Source organism: Biomphalaria glabrata, chromosome 12 (assembly GCF_947242115.1).
Source record: "Biomphalaria glabrata chromosome 12, xgBioGlab47.1, whole genome shotgun sequence".
NCBI classification, from domain to species: Eukaryota; Metazoa; Mollusca; class Gastropoda; family Planorbidae; genus Biomphalaria; species Biomphalaria glabrata.
This window is the reverse complement of record NC_074722.1, coordinates 8,123,847-8,148,181: the sequence shown is the minus strand read 5'-3', so window position 1 is coordinate 8,148,181 and position 24,335 is coordinate 8,123,847. Positions and strand designations below refer to the sequence as shown.

At 33.6% G+C, this 24,335-nt stretch overlaps 1 protein-coding gene across 1 annotated transcript in view; it reads left to right on the top strand.

The window, feature by feature from the left end:
* LOC106050470 (uncharacterized) overlaps window positions 1–24,335 on the top strand; it is a 68,298-nt gene that overhangs the window by 13,621 nt on the left and 30,342 nt on the right. Inside the window, exons 3-9 of the mRNA XM_056005378.1 lie at window positions 6,188–6,211; window positions 6,848–7,012; window positions 7,906–8,057; window positions 9,386–9,478; window positions 21,317–21,383; window positions 22,562–22,719; window positions 23,581–23,689. Of these exons, the coding sequence (XP_055861353.1) occupies window positions 6,188–6,211; window positions 6,848–7,012; window positions 7,906–8,057; window positions 9,386–9,478; window positions 21,317–21,383; window positions 22,562–22,719; window positions 23,581–23,689 (768 nt within the window). The remainder of the gene's footprint in view (window positions 1–6,187; window positions 6,212–6,847; window positions 7,013–7,905; window positions 8,058–9,385; window positions 9,479–21,316; window positions 21,384–22,561; window positions 22,720–23,580; window positions 23,690–24,335) is intronic.

Below are 24,335 nucleotides of genomic sequence, written 5' to 3'. Positions count from 1 at the left end.
GGTGAAAATTGAGTTGCCTCATGAATATTATTTCTAATAGAAAATAGAACAAAATTAATATATTGATCCCAGTTTTTCTGATTATTTTCTACAATTTTAGCTAAGGATCTTTTTATAGCACCGTTAAGGCGTTCACAAAGCCCGTTGGCTTCCGGGTGGAATGACGATGATTTAATGTGTTCTATACCATATTTTAATATCCATCTTTTAAATAACTCAGATGTAAACATAGAAGCATTGTCTGATAGTAATGTTTTTGGTATCCCATGTCTGACTATGAACTTTTGATCTAAAGCATTAATAATATTTTCTGTGTCTATATTGGATAATACCACTGCTTCAGGATATCTACTGAACATGTCTACTATTGTCAATATGTACTTATTATTATGTTCTGTTTTAGTTAAAGGTCCTATGATGTCTATTGCTATTTTTTGAAATGGTTTATTTGGTTCATCCATTGACTGTAATGGAGCTTTACCTAATTTACCCTTAAGTCCCCTTCTTTGACACATATCACATGATCTTATGTATTTTGATATGGTTCCTTTCATTTTAGGCCAAAATACTTGAGTTGCTAAATTTCTAAAACATTTCTTTATACCTCTATGTCCACTTAAATTACTGTCATGTGACAAAATCATGACATCCTTCCAATACTTTTGTGGTAAGACTAATTGTTTTATTTCTCTATCATTTATTTTTGTTTTCCTAAATAGTATTCCTTCTTCTATGACATATTTCTCCATTGGGTTATTATTTCTCCTGTCACTAATTCTGTCATATGTTTTCCCAATGATGTTATCTTGTTTTTGTTCTTGAGCCAATTTGTTTATTCCTTTCAATTCTTCTGTTTTCATTTCTTCAGTTCCATCTTTCTGTTTTTCTGCTTGCGTTTCGTCTTGTTTTTGACCTTGTATTTCAACCTCTTTCTCTTTATCTTCTTCACCATTAACTATTTCATCATTCATATCAATAAGTTCCTGAGTTTCTTGTTTTGGCTTATTCTTAGATCTGGTTATTACCATATTACTAATGTAATTATCTGTTTCAGTATTCCTATTCTGCTGTAACCTTTCATATTTCTTTTCCCATGCTTCAATTTCCTGTCTTGAACATTCCTTCAAACCTGTTAAGTTTCCAATTAACATATCATGTCTCATGTTAGGCATGGCTACTCCCTCACAATGGCCAGTGTAAAAAGGTGTCTCAATAAACACTTTAAATACTTTAAATTCCTTTATACTGCCATCTGCCAACTCCACTTTCCTTGTATATCCCCTATAATATTGCGCCTCAATGAGATCAGCCCGAACCACGAGTGTGTTACAGCCACTATCTCGGATTGCCTTTATTGGAACATTGTTAATAAAAGCTGGGTAAAAAGCAAAATTGTTTTTATTTTCCCTAACAAAAAACACTCTGTCAGAATCTCCATTTTTATATTCCCTGCTTTTACTCCTATTGTATGTGTTATTATTGTAATTGTTGTTGTAATTGCTGTACCTATTCCTACTGTCTGCTCTGTAATTATTTCTACTATCTGTCCTATTGTAATTATGTGTACTACTTGATCTATTATAATTATTCCTACTGTTTGACCTGTTTTGTGTTCCCCTGCATCTCATAGCCATATGTCCTTTTTTCCCACATCTATAACATGTAACATCCCTGTTGTTTGACCTATCTCTACTATTGCTATATCTAAAATGTTGGCTATCCCTACTTCTATTTCTACTTCTTTCATTGTTTTCCTGTGTATATCCCACTAGATCAATATTCTTTTTATCTTTACATGAAAAAAGGTTGTTGGGATAGGCATTTTTATATGTTCTTATTATCTCAGTAACATCATCCAAAACTTTGGGATTCCTTTCTTTGATAAATGATTGTAATTGCGGGTCACACTTAGCTACAAAATTATCAAGTAATATAAAATTTTTTAATCCCTCAAAGGTACTGTCAATCTTCTCAAATCCCAGCCATTTATTAAAATAGTCTTTTTCCAAATTTATAGTGGTTTGTGGTTCTATCTGATTGGAAGGTGTGTTTTCAAAATATTTTTTTCTGAATGTGCTGGCATTGTGTCCATATGCATTCAGCAATTCCTTTTTTAAAATTTGGTAGCTATTTTGTACAGTATGATTATGGTTTTGACAAATTGTAAGAGCTTGCCCTTGTACAAAGTCTAACAAAATTTGAGACCACTCTTCCTCCCTTATATTGCAATTAACCATTTTAATTTCATATCTCTTTAGGTAGTCTGAAATACAATCTCTAGCCTCCTGAAAGGGTTGTAGTTTTTTTCTCAACCAATGGTTGTTATCACTTGAAATATTAGTGTTGTTTGTGTGATTATTACTATTATTGGTTTCAATGTGATTGTCTGGGGCATTGGTAGTATTAGTATTAGATCCATCATTAGTATTATTGCTATTAACTTTTTGTTTATTTTGTTCAGCTTCAATTCTCAATTTCTCAAGATCATATTGTAATTTCCTATCTGCTTCTTCTTTTATTAATTGTGCATCTAGTTTATTCTTTTCCATTTCTATCTTATCTATTCTATCTCTCTCTATTGTCACCATTTGCTGTACATAGCTAGTTAGGTCCTTTCCTTTAAGTTCTAGCTGTTTAGCCTCAGCAATAATTTGCTGGCGAAAAGTCTCCATATAATTAAAGTTTGGAGCTGTTGCCATTATGCTTATTTTATTTTAAACAATGTCTCGATATAGTTTTGATATGGCCTCCCTATTGGCCTAAATATCACAATTTAGTTTTCACAAAAACTCACTTTCAAATACTTCTTGTAATATATATATATTTAAATACCTTTGCTCAATGTTATATTAACAAATATTACCTCAGTGGACTTACTCACAGCCACAATACTTGAATACAACTCAAAATTTTATATCACCTTAATTCAGTGGACTTACTTTAGGCCACATAAATAAATATCATTTACTTTTATCAATACCTCATACTTAATTCAATGGACTTACTTCTTGCCAATAAATACCCCTAGGACTATTCTAGTCACTAGTCTAGATTCAATACAACTTCAAATAGATAAATCAATATTATACCTCCAACAGTAAATCACAATCCAGTGATACTGACAAAAAATTTTATTCTGACCAATTAGACTGTGTTTAAACACATCTATAAAATAATGTCAACCGATTAATCGGGACAAAAGATCTATATATAAATAATTACTCCTTAGACTCAGTTGTCCTCAGGATAAAATAGATCTAAGGCTCTCATAGGTATAACAATTTAGTTAATACCTGGAAACAATCTAGAATTTATAATCTAGATTAAACGTGGCTTACCTTATCTACTTAAGATAAAATTACTAATATATAATAAGAATAGTGTAAAATAAACGTAATAAGACACACACAAAAATAAATCTATTCTAATGAGATGAGACTTTTTAGAGGAAGTATACACTGAAAGAGACAAATAAAGATAACTTCACTTGACTTCTAAAAAAAATAAAATGTACGTGGATACGAACAAAACAAGACAATCTAAACAATCATCGAGACTTTATTAAATGGAGCAGGTCCACTTTCTAATGTGTCCTATAATGACGCCCTTATCAGGCAACCTGCTCTTAACAAAGATCTACTGTCCCTAATAGACTTAATTTAATAATAATGGAGAGAAAAAATAAACTTATCTTTAGTTAGATCCCCTTTGTTCAGTCCACGGAGCTACCACGGTCAGTTCCACACAAGTTCCCCACTGTCTTAGTCTTAGGCAAGGCAAGGTGTGCTCCCACAATGGCTATTCGACAGGCAGTACTGAGTTAGGCCAATCTCTCCTGGTGCTGCCACAGTATGGTACGAATCTCAGATAAAGTCCTCTGGTCAGGTTCCAAGGTTCCGGTTCCACTTGATGATCTGTTGGTGCTGGCTTCTGTCTTCAGGTCAGGAACATAAGTCAATACTGAGACAAGCTGGTGGTGCTGTCTCAAGAGAGGTAAAAAAAAATGACTAAGTCCAACTCTCTCTTTTGATGAATATAAATTAGTCAACTTTACAAGTTGAATAGATGGTCACGCAGTGTGGTAGTAGGGTATACCATCACTCGTGTGTAGATTAGATTGTAAGCTCAGCAACACTGCAACAGTCAATTAATAGCTTGAAAAACAAACCTGACAAGGTGACTCGATCCAACGGTCAGCTTGTAGATCTAGATACTAGATATGTAGACTCAGATGACTTTCCGTACTCACAATAAACAGATAAACCTGACAAAATGAGGTATCTTCACTCTTGAGGTATATAGGTAGAGGTATACTGACGACGGACTGCCCTAAATCACTTCAACGGACGAACTAGTTCTGGATTCAGACACAATAGATATAGATCTAGTCAATATAGATCCAAGTTCAATCTAAAAATATCCAACATGGCTGACAAAGCTAGACGCTGGTAACGGTTTCGAATTTTCTCTAATAGAAAGTCTAGATCCACTGGAACAAAGATGCCAAAATCCAGCTGCAGTCCAGATAATTAGCACAGACGTAGGGTAGATCTAGTAGAAATAAACGAATGTTAATCCAGTACTTCTCCAGTGTACTTCGCCAAGTGTAGAATTGTAGATAGATATATCCAGAACACGAAGTTAAATTTGTAGATCAAAATGACGCCCTGGCCGTCGTGGGTCGCCACATCTGTTGATGGTCTATTTTGTTGATGAGTATATATATGTTACTGGTGCATGCGAGTCCATATGACACAACAACAGAATGAATCAAGAATATACTTAATAACGCAGGCTGATAACTTCAACAATTTAATAAACAATAAAAAGGGCACAGTCCTCTGTCGTCGCTAGCCTAGCGTCGTCCTCTTAGGCGTCTTGTCCGTTATTCTTCTTGTTCATTATCCTACTCTGTTCTTACTCGTCACATTACTTAGGAAAAACCCGATTCACATCAACTTCTACGCATCTTGTGTCATTACACTTGTATAGAACTTCTTTCAATGACAGGCCTGTCCATTCTTTTATGTTGTCTTCTCATCGCTTTCTCTGTCTGCCTCTTCTTCTTTTCCTGGTACTGTTCCTTGAAGAAATTTCTTTGACAGCCCTGAGGACCTTGTGATATGACCATAAAGCTTTAGTTTGTGATTTTGTTTACAGTAGTTTGCAGGTCCTCGTGAGGCCCAGTTGCTATTGTGATCCGATTTGTTTGTTTGTAAAGCGGTCTTTGTAGGGGATACCTACAAATCTTTTATAACATTTTGAACCCATTGCTAGGATACTCCTCTCTAGTTCTGCAGTTAGATTGTGGCTATGATCAAAGAGCGCATCAGTCTGATTTTTTACTTCTTATAATTACTTTACAAAACAACGCCATATTTCACTCTTTTTTTTTTTTTTTTTTTAAGTTTTTCACATTTTGTGTAGTGTTAAAAGATCTCCATGCCCAGTCTAGATATAATAGATATAGGTCTGAATGTTTTCAGAATGTTTTTGAGTTTTGCAAGTGCGGAGAAAACATATAATGACATGAAATAGATGCATGTTCTCTTCTTAAGCATCAACGGTTGTGACCCATCATAGGCCAATACTTTCAGCTCATTTATTCTTTGTTGTAAAACTTTGTGACAAAAATATTGATTAGCACAGAGTTTATAGAGTAGATAATGTCCATGTTTCTTTTTAGTGTAAGCATGGTGTAAGCATGGTGTAAGCAATATAGAATTACATTTAAAAAAAATTTAAAATAAAATGACGACCAAGGCCAAAAGTGTGTATATTTTCTAATGCTCAAACGACGTGTACTTTGACATTATCTCTATAGTATTTATATCAAATGAACATAACACGAAACAGAAACGGAAAAACAAACGATTATAGAGAACAAGTCAATGTGAGAGGATACAAGTATCCAAGAAAAAATGTCCTTATTAAAATTAACTTTCAAATCAGCGTTTTGATTCCGTTGAAAACTATACGAGGTCTTGGTTGTGCCTATGTTTGGAGGTCAGGGAGGGGGGAAATAATGATCTGGTTGGTCATTGCACAGGCGACAAATTTCTTTCATAAATAAAATTTTTTGTTCCTAAATGATCTTCTCAAATATTGAAAAGAAAAAAAAATATCATCATGATCCAATGTCTTTTAGAAGTTGGTGATAAATAAATGTGTTGTTTTTAATCCTCAGAATGGACATACAAGGGAGACCATGGTGAGATGTTTTTACCAGTATACTTTGCTATTTAATACTCTATTATAACGTCCATTAATTCTAATGTTATTTTGTACATATCCAGATCTAGTTATTTTATGATTCGTTTATATCCCTTATATTGAATAGCTCATTGATCCACTCATTGACACTGGCTCAACTTTTGGCTTATAGCTAGCTGTATGTGCATTGACCTCGCGAGCATTTGTAGTGTGTCCCCCCCCCCCCCCCGTTCTGAGGGTACCCGTACTAGTATGTCAACTTCCAGATAGTCCACACTTTTTAGTTGTTCATCTATCTTTTTGTTTTACTAACGTACCTAATCTTTTACAAGTATCTTTTCTTTTCGTTCATAGAAGTATCTAATCTTTTCGTGGGTAGAAGTATCTAATCTTTTCACGAATACAAGTATCAAATATTTTCGCAAATACAAGTATCTAATATTTTCAAAGAAAGTATCTAATCTGTTTTTGAATACAAGTATCTAATCTTTTTGCGAGTACAAATATCTAATCTTTTTGCGAGTACACGTATCTAATATTAATGCGAGTACAAGTATCCAATCTCTTTGCTAGTTTTTGGAGATTAATTTAATTCCATTACCACGAAAAACGATTGTCAAATTGACTTCCCCAGGCGATGACCACTGGCCAGAGCTTTTTGACAAATGTGCCCAGAGACACCAATCCCCGATCAACATCTACGAGGGTGACTTGACCATAGACAGCCAACTACTTCCATTTAGGTTCAGCAACTACGACGCCCTAGTGGACATGGTTTTGTCCAACAATGGACACTCAGGTAACTTAAAACAGATGTTAATGCAATGTTATATAACCTACAGGAGTCCTGTGTAAAAGAATTTAATTTTTTTTTTTGGGGTGGGGGGGGGGGGGGAGGCAGGGAGTTATCTTGGGTTCTGGTATACACTCGCACCCACCCCCTTTTCCCCCTATATTTAATATTCATGGGAAGAATGTATGATTATGAGATTATTAAAATTTTCTCTTAAAAATCTAAATTTTAATTAAATATTGGTTAAATTGAATGTTATTTCGGAGGTGTGGAGTGGGGGTGGAACCCCGAACACCCCTTCCGGCTACGCTCATGCTCTTGACCATAATAATTTTATTCCATTGGCTACACCATTGTAGTTCACGATAAATCTATGATTAAATTAACAAAGAACTTATCAAGAAGTCGTCACTATGATATTTTCAAAATGAAATCTTTGGCCATAAAATTCTTGATAGCTCGATCGCTGTTACCACGAGAGTCACAAGTCTATAACGGCCAATTAAAAAAACAAACAAACAAATAAACAACCTAAAAGTTTTAATATGTACCTAGCATAAACATGAGTTTATTTTGTATAGTGGTTCTGATTATTTAAGGCAAAGATTTTTCTCTATGAATGTGTATGTAGTGTATGTATTCTTACCCATTTCTTTAACACTTTAGTTCTTCGTTGGTTTTAAAGTTCAAAAGTTGTGGTGGATGTGAAGCCAATATTTATGAACTAAAAACAAAAAAATTGTGTTAAACTATCGTCTATAAAAAAAATTATGTAGATGTTTGAAGTGTATATAATTAAGACCATTTATCGTAAAGCTTTTTATTTCTCAAAGTCAATAAAGTAAAATTCTCTCTTGTGAATAAAAATAAGACATTTTCTCTTGCGGATTTTGTCTCAGCTGTTGTCACACTCGGCCCTACAGTCCCAGTGGCTATCTCAGGAGGAGGACTGACCAATACTTACAATGCTGTCCAGTTTCATTTCCATTGGGGTGAGACCAGCGTGGATGGGTCAGAGCATCTGATCAGTAGTGCAGCGTATCCTATGGAGGTTAGTGTCCATCTATTTCGGACAGATAAGCTGTTTTGATCTGTCTACATTTGATTTTTCTATCCTATTATTAAACAGTTGTATCGATCTACGAGAGGGAAATGTGTTTATTTTTAAATTAATGTTATTGAGGGTCGTTGACTTTTAGTACATAATTGCTGGTAGACAACTAAACCGATGTAGGAGTATTATATTTTATCTTATTAAACTTAAAATAACTTGAATAATTTATTTGTGAACAATACTTAATATATAACATTTATTACAATCTAGGTAAATTGAGTTTTGAGATGAAATACATGTAGTAGACTTTAGTAATAATATCAAATAGTATTTTGAACAAAATCTAACTCACTATAAAAACTCATCTTTTCACTCTGGCATTCTGGAGTCTTCTGGCGTACCCAAAAGCAGCTTTCGACAGTGACGCTTATATTGCATCATTCAAACTGCATAGCAAGCAACCAATCGCTAACTTCTTAACTTCTTCTCACCGTCATAGTAGAAACACAACACTTACACACAAACACATACACACTCCATAACACTTAGTGAATCAAATCAGGTATTTAAATATTATGCATTGTCTTCTAGATGAGGTCAAGGACGTCTATCGTAGTCAATGACGACCACTTCCGTCAGAAATGTATCTGAGGGTTTGGCATTGTGGTTCTTTTACTCCGTACGTGACTGCTGGGGCCTATCTAAACTTGTAATGTTCGTCAAAAAAAATAAAAATAAACACAAGGCGTGTCATTGTGACCGTCGCCCGTATACATTACCGTTTCTTCTTCGTCTTCTAGGTTTGATCCGGATAAAAAGAAATAGGAATAATAACAAACTAATAATACCGCCAATCATAGAAGGATTGTCTGAAAATAAGCTGAATGATTTGTGTAACACTGTGATGAAAGAATTGCAGAAAAAGTTTAGAGGATGCTTAAAACTGATAAATGACGTTTTTACGTTGTTTGGTTTATATTTGGCTGGTAATACAATATAACTTATATGCATTTGTATATCTACATATAACTAAAACACCATTTGTTTTTTCATTTATATATTTAAATAATTTTAAAATTGTTTTACTGTCTTTTTTTTTTAATTTCAATACATTACATTATACTTTCTCTTCTTGCTCATAAAGTAAGCCTACATTTCCTAAAAGAGCAACAATAACAAAAACACTAACAACTTAGAAATCTACCAACCACACCCTTATTTGTAGGCTACTTCCTTAAAGCTTGCCTTGAAAGATCTAAAGTGTCAACTCTAGCCTGAGTTACCAGTACAAACTTTCTCACTAATTCACTTTTGTGTTCTGTTAGCTTCACATCGTTCACTACAACAGCAAGTATCCAGACTTCAGCACTGCATCAGTTCAGCCTGACGGTCTAGCTGTCCTGGGATTTATGTTTGAGGTAACAACACTTGCAAGTGACCATGAAAAATGTTTGAATGATATACCAACAGATGTTTGTAGTAATAGCTTAGACGTGCACCATCATTGCTCTTGTTAGGCTAGGACCACCGTAGCTCTTGTTAGGCTAGGACCACCATTGTTGTTGCTTAGGCTAGGACCACTATGGCTGTTGCTTAGGCTAGGACCACTATGGCTGTTGCTTAGGCTAGGACCTCTATGGCTGTTGACTAGGCTAGGACCACTATGGCTGTTGACTAGGCTAGGAAAACCATAGCTGTTGCTTAGGCTAGGATCACCATTGTTGTTGATTAGGCTAGGACCACTATGGCTGTTGACTAGGCTAGGACCACTATGGCTGTTGCTTAGGCTAGGACCACTATGGCTGTTGACTAGGCTAGGACCACTATGGCTGTTGACTAGGCTAGGAAAACCATAGCTGTTGCTTAGGCTAGGATCACCACTATGGCTGTTGATTAGGCTAGGACCACCATTACTGTTGATTAGGGTAGGACCACAGTTTCTATTGATTAGGGTAGGACCACCATAGCTGTTGCTTAGGCTAGGACCACTATGGCTGTTGATTAGGCTAGGATCACCATTGTTGTTGATTAGGCTAGGACCACCATTGCTGTGGATTAGGCTAGGACAGCCATTGCTGTGGATTAGGCTAGGACCACCATTGCTCTTGTTTAGACTAGGAACTACCATTGCCGTTAGTTAGGCAATGACCACCATTGCCGTTGATTAGGCTAGGACCACCTATCAGTTTCAGCAGTTCTCCCTCCCTTTAGTCGCCTTTATATTCTTACGAACAGTGAAGCCTGGTCATAAATAAATGATTTATCTCCTTGTGCCTCCAACGTTCTATTTACGTTTTATATTATTTTGTACGCGTTTGTGTGTATATGTGTACTCGCAGGCTACGTGTTTGTGTGTATATGTGTACTAGTAGGCTACATGTTTGTGTGTATATGTGTACTCGTAGGCTACGTGTTTCTATATGTGTACTAGTAGGCTACATGTTTGTGTGTATATGTGTACTCGCAGGCTACGTGCTTGTGTGTATATGTGTACTAGTAGGCTACGTGTTTGTGTGTATATGTGTACTCGCAGGCTACGTGTTTGTGTGTATATGTGTATGTCACTGGGTTTATTTTATATATTATTAATGTGACTGTGGTTATCAATGTAGGCGTGGTCGTGACATTGGGTTCTTGTTACAAATCACAGAATAATGAAATGACGCTGGGTGTAGCAGACACAATAAGTTTAATATAACACCACATAGTGAATACACCATACAACTCGACCCAGGAATGGTCAGTATTAATCCAACAGTAATATACAAATATCACAACTTAGTACTTATTCTATAACCAACTACTTTAAACATCTAACTCTACTGCTTATATATTAAGTGACTCAATACAAGTGCTTGCTACAAGATCTCTATGTGGACTGACTGCCTTTAACTCTCTGGTTCACCTAAGGTCAAAAGTGTTCACCTTAGTGCAACATGGGTTGTGAATAAGATTCACAATATGGAATTAACATACACAATACAGAATTAGGGTTTCTACTCTATGGCACCAACTTTGAGGTGGTGACATTACCTATCACCCCCCTTTTGAAAAAAATTTTGAAGAAATTTTTTTCAGCTTGACGACATAATTATCATAAGTAGGATCAATTGGAATTCTTGGGGTCTATCAAATGTTCAATTGCAGAGTTCAAATAGAACTACAAACTTGCAATAAAATATATAATATGACAGTGTTACACAAAATATTTGCTGAATCAAAAAAATTCATACAAGGGCAAAATTCTCTAATCCATCATATTCTTGTAAGGCAATTCAAATAATTCTCTGAGTCAAATACTTTACATCTCAAATAATTCTTTACATGTAGTTTTAATATATACATCAATGTTCAAATGTGTTCAATATTTACAAGTCTTTTTCATAATAATATGTGCAAAGTGTGACGAAAATTTCAATGACAATCTCCTATGTCACAATGTGAAAAATTAATACAAGTTTTTATTCACAATATCTATTTATAAAAAAAATCTTTTACACTATAGACATGTTAGAAGTCTGGTTTTTTAACACCAATAGTACAATATGTACATATCATGTAGAAAATGTTACAAGTAAGTCTCAATATGTAAGTGATAAGTATAGAAAAATTCAAAATATATGTGTCAAAATTCAAGATCAAATTGATTAATGATCATTGTTACAAATTCAATGTATCTGTTTACTTCAATATGAGGTTTGACATCTCCATAAAAAATTGTTGTGCATTAATATTACACAAGTAAATATGTATAATTCAAGTATCAAAATAATGGATCAAAAGTATCAACATGAAATCAAAATAAATATCCTTCATAGTGCTTGTTACATGCACCTTATGTTTCAATTAAGTATTTCTCTATATGCCAGTTCAAATAATTTGTAGCTAGTAATGGCAAAAGTTTAATGTTACATTGTTTATCAAATAATTATTGAGTACAAAGTTAAAAAAAATCTTTGTCAAAAAAAGCTTCAACTGAGAAAGTGTGTCAGTTGTGATACAATCTTTTGAGGTTACATTAATTTGTTTAAGCATATACATACAAGCATAACATCATAATGGTTTAGTTGTATTTATTTTAATCTGTTGTGAAAAAATGTGTAAGTCCAATTTAAAAGAATAATATCAAGTGTCTCTTTCAGTACTTGAAATATCAAAAAGTTTGTACAACAATCTTCTTGTTTACATCAATGATTGTTACAAAAAAATATAGTCCATAAGAATAGTTTGACAAAAATGTTTTCAAAAAAATACAAGTGTATGTCAATATTTAATTACACTAATTGACATTGAATAAATAAGTTACATTATGAATCAATCTCCTTTTCAATAGTATTGAAAAATGTGACTAAGTTATATAATTGTGATAAATGACATAGTAAAAAAATTGCAATCTTGTTTACAATAGCTGTAGAAAAAAATTTGTCAAAGTTGTTCTCAATACAATGAGAAAAAATAATGTTTACATTGCATGGAAAAAATTAAGCTAGGTACTGAATAAGTTTGGAAAAAATTCAATGTTTGTTTACATTGTTGAGTACAAAAATGTTATTCTTGTTGACAAAAGAATGTGAAAAAATTGTTGGTTACAATGTAGTGATCAAATTCCAAAGTTTGTTTACAAATAGAGTTTTTTTTTTAAAAAATGGTTTCTAGTTCAATGTTTACAAATAGTACTCATTGTTTACAAAATAATGCTCAATGTTCACAAAATGACATCATAGCTGGTTGTAAAAATAATTTTTTACTTGTGAATCTTAAATCTTTGACATTTAGCAATACAAGTTTTGACTAACATGACATAGATCATTATCTAAGTCATTCTGATTATATCTGGACATAAAATCAGCAATAACATTATCTTTCCCTTTTATTTGTTTTATTTCAAAATGGAAATCAGCTAGGATCATGGTCCATCTTGTAATTCTACTATTAGTATTTGCTTTAACATTTAGAGTGGTTAATGGTTTATGATCTGTAAATATTAGGAAAAATCTGCCTAACAGATGTCTTTTTAGTTGCAGTGTACACCACACTATGGCTAAACATTCTTTTTCTATGGTACTGTATCTTATTTCTGCCCTGGATAAACTTCTACTAAGATATTCAATGGGGACCAGATTATTATCATCTCTCTGCATAAGACATGCTCCTATGGCAGTGTCAGATGCGTCTGTGTATAATTCAAATACTTTATCTTTACTGGGTATATTTTATCTCTTATCATCATTAAATATTTCTTTGAGTTTATCTACTGCTTCTCTACATTCTTTAGAAGCTGCAATTATTTTCTTATATGTGTCCTTGTTGCTGTTCTTTACTTTTAATAAGTCATAAAGAGGAGATATTAATTGTGTATAGTTACTAATAAATTTCTTGTAAAAATTAAATAATCCTATAATGGCTTGAATGTCTTTTTTAGTTTCTGGTGGTTTAACTTGCATTATTTTATTTAGGTTGCTTCTAGTAGGCCTTATTTGTTTGTTTCCTATTTCATAGCCTAAAAATTCTATTTTAGTTTTCCCTATATGTAGTTTATCAGGGGCTATAGTCAACTTGTTCTCCCTCAGCCTATTTAATACTTGTTTGAGAGTTTTAATGTGATTTTCCCAAGTTTTTGAAAATATGCAGATATCATCCACGTAGAAAACTACATCTTCTATTCCCTGCAGCAACTTGGCCATACATTTTTGGAATGTTGCTGTACTGTTCACTAAGCCAAATGGCATCACATTCCATTGGTACACTCCTACTAGACCTGGCAAATTGCAGCTGAACGCGGCAAACTTTTTGGATCTCTCCTCCATCTCTATTTGCCAGAACCCACGGTTCAAATCACAAGTGGTAAATATTTCTGAGCTTCCTATTTTTTCTATCAACTGTTCTGGTAGAGGTAGTGGTTCTGCATCAATCACTGTTTTGCTATTCAATTCTCTAAAATCACAGCACACACGTAGAGTGTTATCTTTCTTTTTGACTATTACTATTGGGGACACATATTCACTTTGTTCATCTACCCTTCTGATTGTTCCATCCTTCAGTAACTTATTTAATTCTTCTTTAACTTTGTCACAGTATGCTGTTGGTATTGTATAGTTTTTTTTCTTTATTGCAGAATAGTCTTTCAATCTGATTTTATGCTGAATTATGCTTGTCCTCCCTAGTTGATTTGTAATCACATCCTTGTACTCTCTCAATACATTTTCTACTTGCTCTTCATTTGCTGCTGGTGTTTCAATATGTTGTGATACAGCACAGGCATGAAGAAAAAAATTTAGTTCGCTATCTGTCTCATCTTCAAATATCTCACATTCTTCCGCATCATTGCCTTGTACTACCATAGCATGTTCTCTTCTGGGGCTACCTTTCAGTTTGTTGACATGTAATTTCCTCACTATTCCATTCATCTCAACTTCATATGTTACGTTTCCTACTTTCTTTTCAATAGTATATGGACCATCATAAAATTCTTCCTCATCTCGCATTTTTACGTAAACTGTATCTCCTTCTTCAAATTCTCTTAACACTCTATTTTTGTTTTTAATGTGTTTCTTTGTGCTTCTTTTAATATTCTCTTGTGCCGTTTTGACCGCATATGTTAACTGATTTTTGTTCTTCACTATAAGTGGGAAATCTTCTTTAATCTCAAGCATGTTTTGTTTCCATAAATGTAATGGTCCTCTCATTTTTCTGTTATGTACTAATTCATAAGGAGAGAAACCTGTTGATTCGTTCTTGGCTTCACGGTACGCAAACAATATATATGGTAGCATCTCATCCCAGTTGTTTGGGTTTTCCATACATACTTTGTCCAACATAATCTTCATAGATTTATTCCAACGTTCTACAATACTGTTCGCCTGTGCATGGTAAACTGTACTAAAGACTTGATTGACTTCTGTTAACTTTGTGAATGCAGCTGTTAGGGCCGCTTTAAACTGAGTTCCGTTATCACTGACAATGGTTCTAGGAAAGCCTATCATGGTAAATAATAGTAATAACGTCTGACATATCGTACTTGCATCAATGTGTTTTAATAGGAAAGCTTCAGGCCAGCGTGTGGCAAAATCCATGAATGATAATATGTATCTATTTCTTTTAGCTGTTACAGTTGGAAGTTCAGCTATATCCATGGCTAGTTTTTCGAATGGTGTCTCTACTGTATCTGTTTCTTGTAGAGGTGCTTTGTGTTTCCCTGTGATTGGATTTCTTCTTATGCACTGTACACAACTCTTAGTATATGCCTTCACTTCTTGCTCCATCTTAGGCCAGAAACAGTTGTGTCTTATTTTTTCTAGTGTTCTTGTGTAAGCCATATGTCCAGCCAAGGGACTGTCATGACATGTTTCAATGATGCTTTTTCTCAATTGCTGAGGTATTACTATTTGTAGCACTTCATTTCCATTTCTTATTTTCTTATGCTTTATAGCTACTCCATTTATTTTGCTGTATGGTCCTTCAATTCTGTTGCATAAATTCTTGCATATGTTCGAAATTGTTGGATCATTTTGCTGCATCTCAATTAATTCATCTTTGTTGACATTCATGTTTGGAATTATGGCCATAAAAGATTTGTCTTTCTTGTCATTTTTTATTTTTGATGTGTTCTCCGTTTGACACTCTATATGTACAGTATCTTTGTTTGAAATATACTGTTTGCCTTTATTTCTTTCACTGGTCACTTCACTTGTGTCAGTGTTTCTGCTTTCCTTATCTAATTTAGCTTGAGCTCTTGTTGTTACTGCAGCTACTTCTATATTTTCTTGATTTACACTATTAGCCCATTTTACTAAGGCTTCTTCTGACAGTTCAACTATATTCTCTATGTTCCCTATAATTAGTTCTTCAGCTGGGTTGTTCATTACTATGGCTTTGTATTGACCAGTGAACCATGGTGATTCAATGAAAACTAATGCTGTTTCACATACTTCCCATAAGTCTTTATTCGCATAAGTCAGTGTGACCTTTTCTTCAAGTATCTGTTCAGGTTTTACTAGTGATTTCTTCACAATGATTGAGGTGCAGCCGCTGTCACGTAATGCATATACCTTAATGCCATCCACATAGGCAGGATACACTTTTAATTTGGCTAATTTTGTTTGTATATATGCTGCTGTTTCATATTCTATTGGTCTTTCAGTTGCTACAGCTGCTATATTTTGTCTAGTATGATTGTTATTGTGGTAAGTATGTTGTCTATCTTGAAATTGCTCTCTTCTAGACATTCTGTTGTTTGGCCATCTTTTGTTTGTTTGATGTGATCTACTGTTAGTTGGACTGTAGCTTTGCCATGTTCTTCTGTTATATTGTTGTTGATAGGATCTATTATAGTTAGGACTGAAGCTCTTGAAAGTTCTGTTATCTCTTCCATATTTATGGTTTCTATTTACATGTTGCTGTTTTTCTGATGCCATTCTCTTTCTGCACTCTGCTTTGGTGTGACCCAATATGCCACAGAAAAAACATTGTATGCTCTTGGCATATTTAAATTTATTTGTAGATCTTGGATGGTTTTCTGTCACTGTTGCAGCTACATTGTACAATTCCCTTTTGTCTATGGTGATGTTTGGGTGGGAGTCCTTGTATGTTGTTAAGTTTGATATCAATTCAGCTTCATTTTTTATTTTTCTCTCCTTCAGGAATGAGAATGCTGCATCTGTAACATTTATTAACACATTCTCAATGAGAAAGAAATCTAAGATCTGTTTGGGGTCATCTAAGTTACAGTTTGCGAGTTGTAGCCACTTTGTCATGTTCTGGCGCATGTCATGTATTGTTCTTTTTAAATCTGCATTCTTGGCTAGTTTTATTTCCCTAAAAAGTTTTCGATAGTGCTCCTTCGTTTTGCCAAAATGTTCAATAAGTCTTTGTTTTACTGTGTTGTAGTCTTTTCTTTGTTCCATAGTTAGTGTGCCGATGATGTTTAGTGGTTCACCTCTTAGGTTAGCTAGCAGTTGTTGAGCCATTTGTGCACTATTCATATTTGCTGTTTGACAGATGTATTCAAATTGGATTATGAAATTTTCTAATGTGTCTTCTTTTGGGTCAAAGTTCCTAAATTTGCTATGATACTGATGATGAGATGAAGTTTTATTTGCTGAATTGTCTTTGTTTTCCTTCGCTAGCTTGGCCATTTTTTCTTCATGTTCTTTTAATTTTATTTCATGCTGGCGTTCTTTTTCTTTCTCTAAGTTTTCTTGTTCTTTTTCTCTCAGTCTTCTTTCATGTAGCCTTTCTTCCCGTTGCTTGTCTTTTTCTACTCTAATTCTATCTATTTCAATTTTAATGAATGCAGCTCTATCATCTTCTTTTAACTTTAGTTTATCCACTATCTCTATTAGTTTTTCATACTCAGCCATTTTCAAAGATTCAAATTAGTAATATAGTTTAGTAATAGATATGTGTACTAGATATTTGTAAATGAAATATTGTACAATAAATACTTATTATTGCTCAAATAGTAATTACAGGTAATAGTAGATATATATTTTGTGCGAAACAATTGAGGTTATGAGGTATCTTAAGTTATTCTTGGTACTTTGTCTAGTTCATAATGTAATACTTTACTGATCAATTATGTGATTATGTATTTTTAGTATCTCCACTTGCAATAAATACTTCACAATCATGTGAGCCTTATTAGTCTGATAAATAGTGATCAATGTATCAATAGTATCAAAATAGTTGAATGTGTTTGAAGAGTATATACAATATAAATCTTGTCAATCTCAAATCAAAATAGTATATCCCATAGTGTATCAAGTGTGTAGTGTAGTGTTGATAATAATAAAAAATAGGTTGAAATAAGAAGTAAAATAAATATATATATTAATAAGTAAATAATTAGACAAACATAAATACACTATAGATACTAAACAGTCTGCTTTAAAGAGACATTACAAGATAGTAGAAATAGTAGACAAAAGAATTACAATGAGTAATAACAATGACGCAAAAAGAAAATTCAACAAATGTAAACAAGACAATATCAATACAAGAGTTTAACAATATGATAGATACTTGACGAAATACAAACTTGACTAGTACAGCTATACGATCAAGTATTTACTTTATCTAAAGAGTCCCTACCAATACCTGGATGCTTACTTGAAAAAAAATATAAATGCTTAGACTCAATAGATAAATTTAGTCCCTAAAGTCAAATGTATATATAAATACAAATGTAAACAATGAAAAAAAATTGTAGTGTAGTTCAAGAGAACTAGATAATCAATATTCATTAATACTAAAGGGTAATTAAAGTTACTTCCCTTAAATATTCACTTGATGCTTGACTTGTCCAAAAAGTTCCGGTGATGCTCCACATAAAATATGTCCACAGTACAGTTCATAAGTAATCCACTTGCTAAATCCGCAGCACAACGGTACAGTTCATAAGTAATTCACTTGCTAAATCCACAGCACAATGGTACAGTTCATAAGTAATCCACTTGTTAAATCCACAGTACAATGGTACAGTTCATAAGTAATCCACTTGTTAAATCCACAGCACAATGTTACAGTTCATAAGTAATCCACTTGTTAAATCCACAGTACAATGTTAAATGATACGGTACTCAAGTTCTTGAACAATAGTAATCCAATAGATACTTCATATGTTTGACAGATAATCCATTATCCATTGTCATATAGTTGACAAGTAATCCAATAAGTATTTCATGTGCTTGATAGGTAATCCACTGTTTCGTACAGTTGCTGAAACAAATATAAATTTAACTAAAAATGACCTTAGGTAGTGACGACAAGAGAGGTCTAAGAGTGAGAGCGCTCTCTTATTAACTGTGCTGTTAGACAGCGACAATATGAGTGTGTCATTAGAATTATGACGAGCACTCGATGTAGATGATTCTTGAATATGTCAGCTACTTCGACTGACCATATATCAGCTGTCTTCAAACGATGACTTGAATGACTTGTAGTACTAGATTTTCACCCACACCGGTTGTATCACAGTTGTCTAGTTTCACCCACACAGGCTGTAGTATCCAGGTTGTCTCAGCATATCATGTTTGATCTCTTTCGCTTAGGATGTTAAAGTAACTTTGAACAATGCTGTGCTCCTAAAGCTATCTCAACTGGTGTAAAAAAAAAGTACAACCACATAAATCAGGCTTCCAGATAAATGACACTTAGGACAGTAGTCAACTGGAAAAGTTGAAAATACAGCTCACACAGGAACAGTTCAAATTGTTCAGTTCATCACAGATGAAAAAATAGCTCGCTAACGGTAACTGTGTCATGGCAGGTCAACATGACATGTAGTAGTAGATCTAGATACCAAGTGTGTTGTCAAAAAATTTAATAAATTCTGGATTAGTTGCAATTCATGTAAAGTTCAATCTTGAAGTACAAGTTAAAATAGTAGGCACAGTTGGCTTTCAATTTCAGCTCTGTTTTTTGTTAGTAGTGTTAGACTAGCTGAAGATAATAATAATGTCACTCTTGGATCACGTGAATCTCACTTGAAAAATTGTGTGCTGGTCTCAATAAATGTAGATCTAGGTCATCTCTATAATGTTGAATGTGTCGCTGAACGACCAAATGAGAAAAATAGTAGTCTATAATAATCAGGTTTTAGCATTCTTGCTCGTTGAGTGGCGTCATGTGTAAACAAATATTTTTTAGAGTTACTTTTTCATGTGTTAACTAAATAGTTCACTTGCCAACTTAAAAATATCCGTATAAATGTTACTGTAAGTAACTGTAGTATTAAAATACTTCTGACAGCAATAGAAAAAAATTCTTGACTTGTTCCTCTGGTGCTCATAAATCCTTTAAGTTAGCAGTTCTGACATCTGACATTATAAATGTTTGCTGGCACTTCTGACACTATAAATGCTGTTTGCTGACACTTCTGACAGTATTAATAGTCATTTTCTGACACTTCTGACACCAAAAATGTCACTGGGTTTATTTTATATATTATTAATGTGACTGGTTATCAATGTAGGCGTGGTGGTGACATTGGGTTCTTGTTACAAATCACAGAATAATGAAATGACGCTGGGTGTAGCAGACACAATAAGTTTAATATAACACCACATAGTGAATACACCATACAACTCGACCCAGGAATGGTCAGTATTAATCCAACAGTAATATACGAATATCACAACTTAGTACTTATTCTATAACCAACTACTTTAAACATCTAACTCTACTGCTTATATATTAAGTGACTCAATACAAGTGCTTGCTACAAGATCTCTATGTGGACTGACTGCCTTTAACTCTCTGGTTCACCTAAGGTCAAAAGTGTTCACCTTAGTGCAACATGGGTTGTGAATAAGATTCACAATATGGAATTAACATACACAATACAGAATTAGGGTTTCTACTCTATGGCACCAACTTTGAGGTGGTGACAGTGTACTTGCAGGCTACGTGTTTGTGTGTATATGTGTACTAGTAGGCTACATGTTTGTGTGTATATGTGTACTAGTAGGCTACATGTTTGTGTGTGTATGTGTACTAGTAGGCTACATGTTTGTGTGTATATGTGTACTAGTAGGCTACATGTTTGTGTGTATATCCGTAGGCTACGTGTTTGTATATGTGTACTAGTAGGCTACATGTTTGTGTGTATATGTGTACTCGTAGGCTACGTGTTTGTGTGTATATGTGTACTCGTAGGCTACGTGTTTGTGTGTATATGTGTACTCGTAGGCTATGTGTTTGTGTGTATATGTGTACTCGTAGGCTACGTGTTTGTGTGTATGTGTGTACTAGTAGGCTACATGTTTGTTTGTATGTGTGTACTAGTAGGCTACATGTTTGTGTGTATATGTGTACTAGTAGGCTACATGTTTGTGTGTATATGTGTACTCGTAGGCTACGAGTTTGTGTGTATATGTGTACTAGTAGGCTACATGTTTGTGTGTATATGTATACTCGTAGGCTACGTGTTTGTGTGTATATGTGTACTCGTAGGCTATGTGTTTGTGTGTATATGTGTACTAGTAGGCTACATGTTTGTGTGTATATGTGTACTTGTAGGCTACGTGTTTGTGTGTATATGTGTACTCGTAGGCTACGTGTTTGTGTGTATATGTATACTAGTAGGCTACATGTTTGTGTGTATATGTGTACTAGTAGGCTATACTTCAGATTGTGCATGCCAAAAGTGGACAGATTAAATTTAGATTAGATCTATGTAAGTTTGTATATTTATGAGTTTTGATCTACTTGCATGCGCGTATAGATGTTTGCCTGTAATGTTGTCTCTTGATGTCAAGGTCTCCAGCACCAATAACAAGAACCTGGATGACATCGTCAACAATCTAGTCAATGTGATGACCGTAGGTCAGTAGATTTACAATATTAATGCACAACTATGAAACTAAAAGACTAAAACTAGAATGTAGCGATGACATAACACAGCTTCTAACAATTGTTATGAGTTGGCTAATTATTACAAAGCTTATATCAACTCTGTCTGTCTGGTACAAATTTTGAGCACGTTATTTCTCCCACTTCCTGTTCTCGGATCAAGTTAAAACTTTGCACAAAGATTTATTATTCCTAACAAAACATGAATCAATCAAAAACTTAACCAATTAGTTCATGAAATAGTGGTAACTAATTATTTTAGTTTGACATCGAAAAGGGGTAATAAATCTTACAGTATTGAGATATATGCCTGCAAATGTGAAGTGCTTCTCCTTAGATAACCTTTGTTTTTTTAACGAGTATTTTATTTTTATTTTGCTTGGTATATAGTTTAGTATATAGGCTAAAACCTTATTTCATTTAACCCAGAAAAAAAATGTAGGCATATTGAAATGTAACATAACATTGAGTCTAGTGTTTTTATGGTGCTCCATATGTATCATTTTCTAACGAACGACTTTGAAGTAATAGCAGGAATAATAGTTGTCTAATAGCTTAAGATTATAATATAACATTTCTTAATTAACTTAATGACAACACTACCTAAAATGACTTTGTATTTAGAAATTGTAAGTAAGACAATTAAATTGTAATATGAATCACAATTTCAAGAAAAAAGTAAATAGACGCAAGGAGGCGCACACTAAATAAGTTCCTTTTCATGCGTATGAATACCAGTTATAATTGCAGGGAAAGGCGGGCATTAAAGTCACAATTTTACATGTTTTTATGGGTTTTATCTTTTTAGAATTCATCGATTCTTACCAGGCTTCACGCGTTGCAACAAATAATTTCAAACATGAGTAAAGCATGTGAAATATACTTCATCTCTTGAGTTATACTAGAAAGGAGCTCTTGGGTTTAGGCTCCGACATGTTGCCTCAAACAAATTTAAAATTGTGGTGATTCGGTCGACAAAGTAGTCACAAAGACATTGTTAAAATGGTTGACATCAACTTCTCTTGCTCAAGGCCTACGTAACATAAGGACATGAGAATACTTTACGACAATAGTGTTCTTTCTTTAGCATAAAAATTGAACAGAGAATCTAAATACGTTTGTTAACCTTTAACCTTTCACCCCGTTTCCAGGTACATCAGTGAGTCTGGGTGCTGGAACTCTGTCGTCAATTTTGCCACCTTCTTTTTCCAAATTTTACCGATACCCTGGCAGTTTGACTACACCTGGTTGTGACGAGTCAGTGACCTGGACAGTGTTTAAAGAGACTATCCAAATATCAGAATTACAGGCGAGACCTGGCAGATTTGTTTTTACATTTTATAACAGTCCTTGCTGAATAACTTAATTCTAGACTCCAAAAAAAAAAAAACAGTTTTGGATTGCTAACGGCTACTTCTTAAAAGTATTTTTTAGAACTTAAAATGCAAGAGAATGTGCATGACTAAATTTAAATACTTCTATCTAGATATTCTCGTTTCAGTTAATTTTTTTTTTAGAATTGTTACAAAGCTTATATTAACTCACTCTGTCTGTATGGTAGAAATCTTGTACACGTTATTTCTCCCATTTCTTATTCTTGGATCTAGTTGAAACTTATTCATCGTCAAAGACAACACATGAATCAATAAAGAAAAACTTTAAAAAAAATTAACCAATAAGTGAAATAATTAGTGGTAATTAATTAATTGTTTATTTTATTTTATAGAAAGGGAGATAAATCTTTCAGTATTAAGCGATATGGTAGTGATTATGCGATTCTTTCCTTTTTATAAGCTTTAAAATTTTTTGTTTTGTTTGTTTTTTTCAATCCGTTCCTACTGTTTCGTCGTAGTCAAAAACTTGAACTCTTTATATTGAGAACTTTTCATTATCCTATCGGGCTGAAATTATTGAATTCATATATTTTTTAAATACCGTTTTAGACCAGTGTTTCTTGACACAATCAATGTATGAAAACTGTCTTATCTTATCTTATAAAAATACAGACGTTACTTCAAAAAAGAAGATGATTACGTCCTTAGCGTCATGCATCTATTCATGCATGTTAACCAATGACTTAAATTTTAGAACTATGAATGTTTAGTTTACTGTATCATTCAGCCATAAAGTAGGGAATGAATTTTTAAAAAATTATTTATTTCTTGTTTAGCTCCAAGTTTTTAGGAGCCTGACGGACTCTCACAATGAGCTGTTGAGTGAAAACCACCGAGGAGTTCAACCAATCAACGATCGAGTGGTTGTTGCCAACTTTGACCCGCGTGAGTAGGCCAATTTCTAATCTTTTACAAAGAAACTCTTTTAGAATTAAAAAAATATTACAATGAACTCTTTCAGATTTTTTTGCAGCCTTTTCAGTTTTTAATTTCAGTTTTAATTCAGTTTCTTTTTCAACTTAAGCATGACCTCGGGGTCAGTTTTTCTTTCCGTTTTTTGGCACTGACTCAAGATTTGATCTAGTAGCTAGATTTGTTGTTTTATTTCAAATTCATTTCAGTTTCATATTTTAGTTTCTTTTTAAGTTTTTGTTTTAGGGCATTGACAAGACTTGGTGCTCTGTAACAATTTGACAAGCCGCAAAGTTTAATGAAAAAAATAGCTAATTCTTTAAACTATCGAGGTTAAGATAGCCAAACTTGTTTACTTAAAAAAATTGTACATTGTAAATTGAACACGGAGAAGTTGACATTTCATATTGTATTATTTTTTTCTTTTCTTGTAGTTTTTGTTCCAATGCTTATATTCTTTTAGCGTCTATCTTTAAGTTATTTAAAATATGTTGTTTCTTTATGCGTTACTGTTAATCTAATTTTTTTGTTATTATTATGTTTATGGCTTCGTTAAAGAAAACTCGTGGCAAACCTTTGACTTTGGCTTGGTTTTCATGTCTTTAAAAGTAAACTCTTT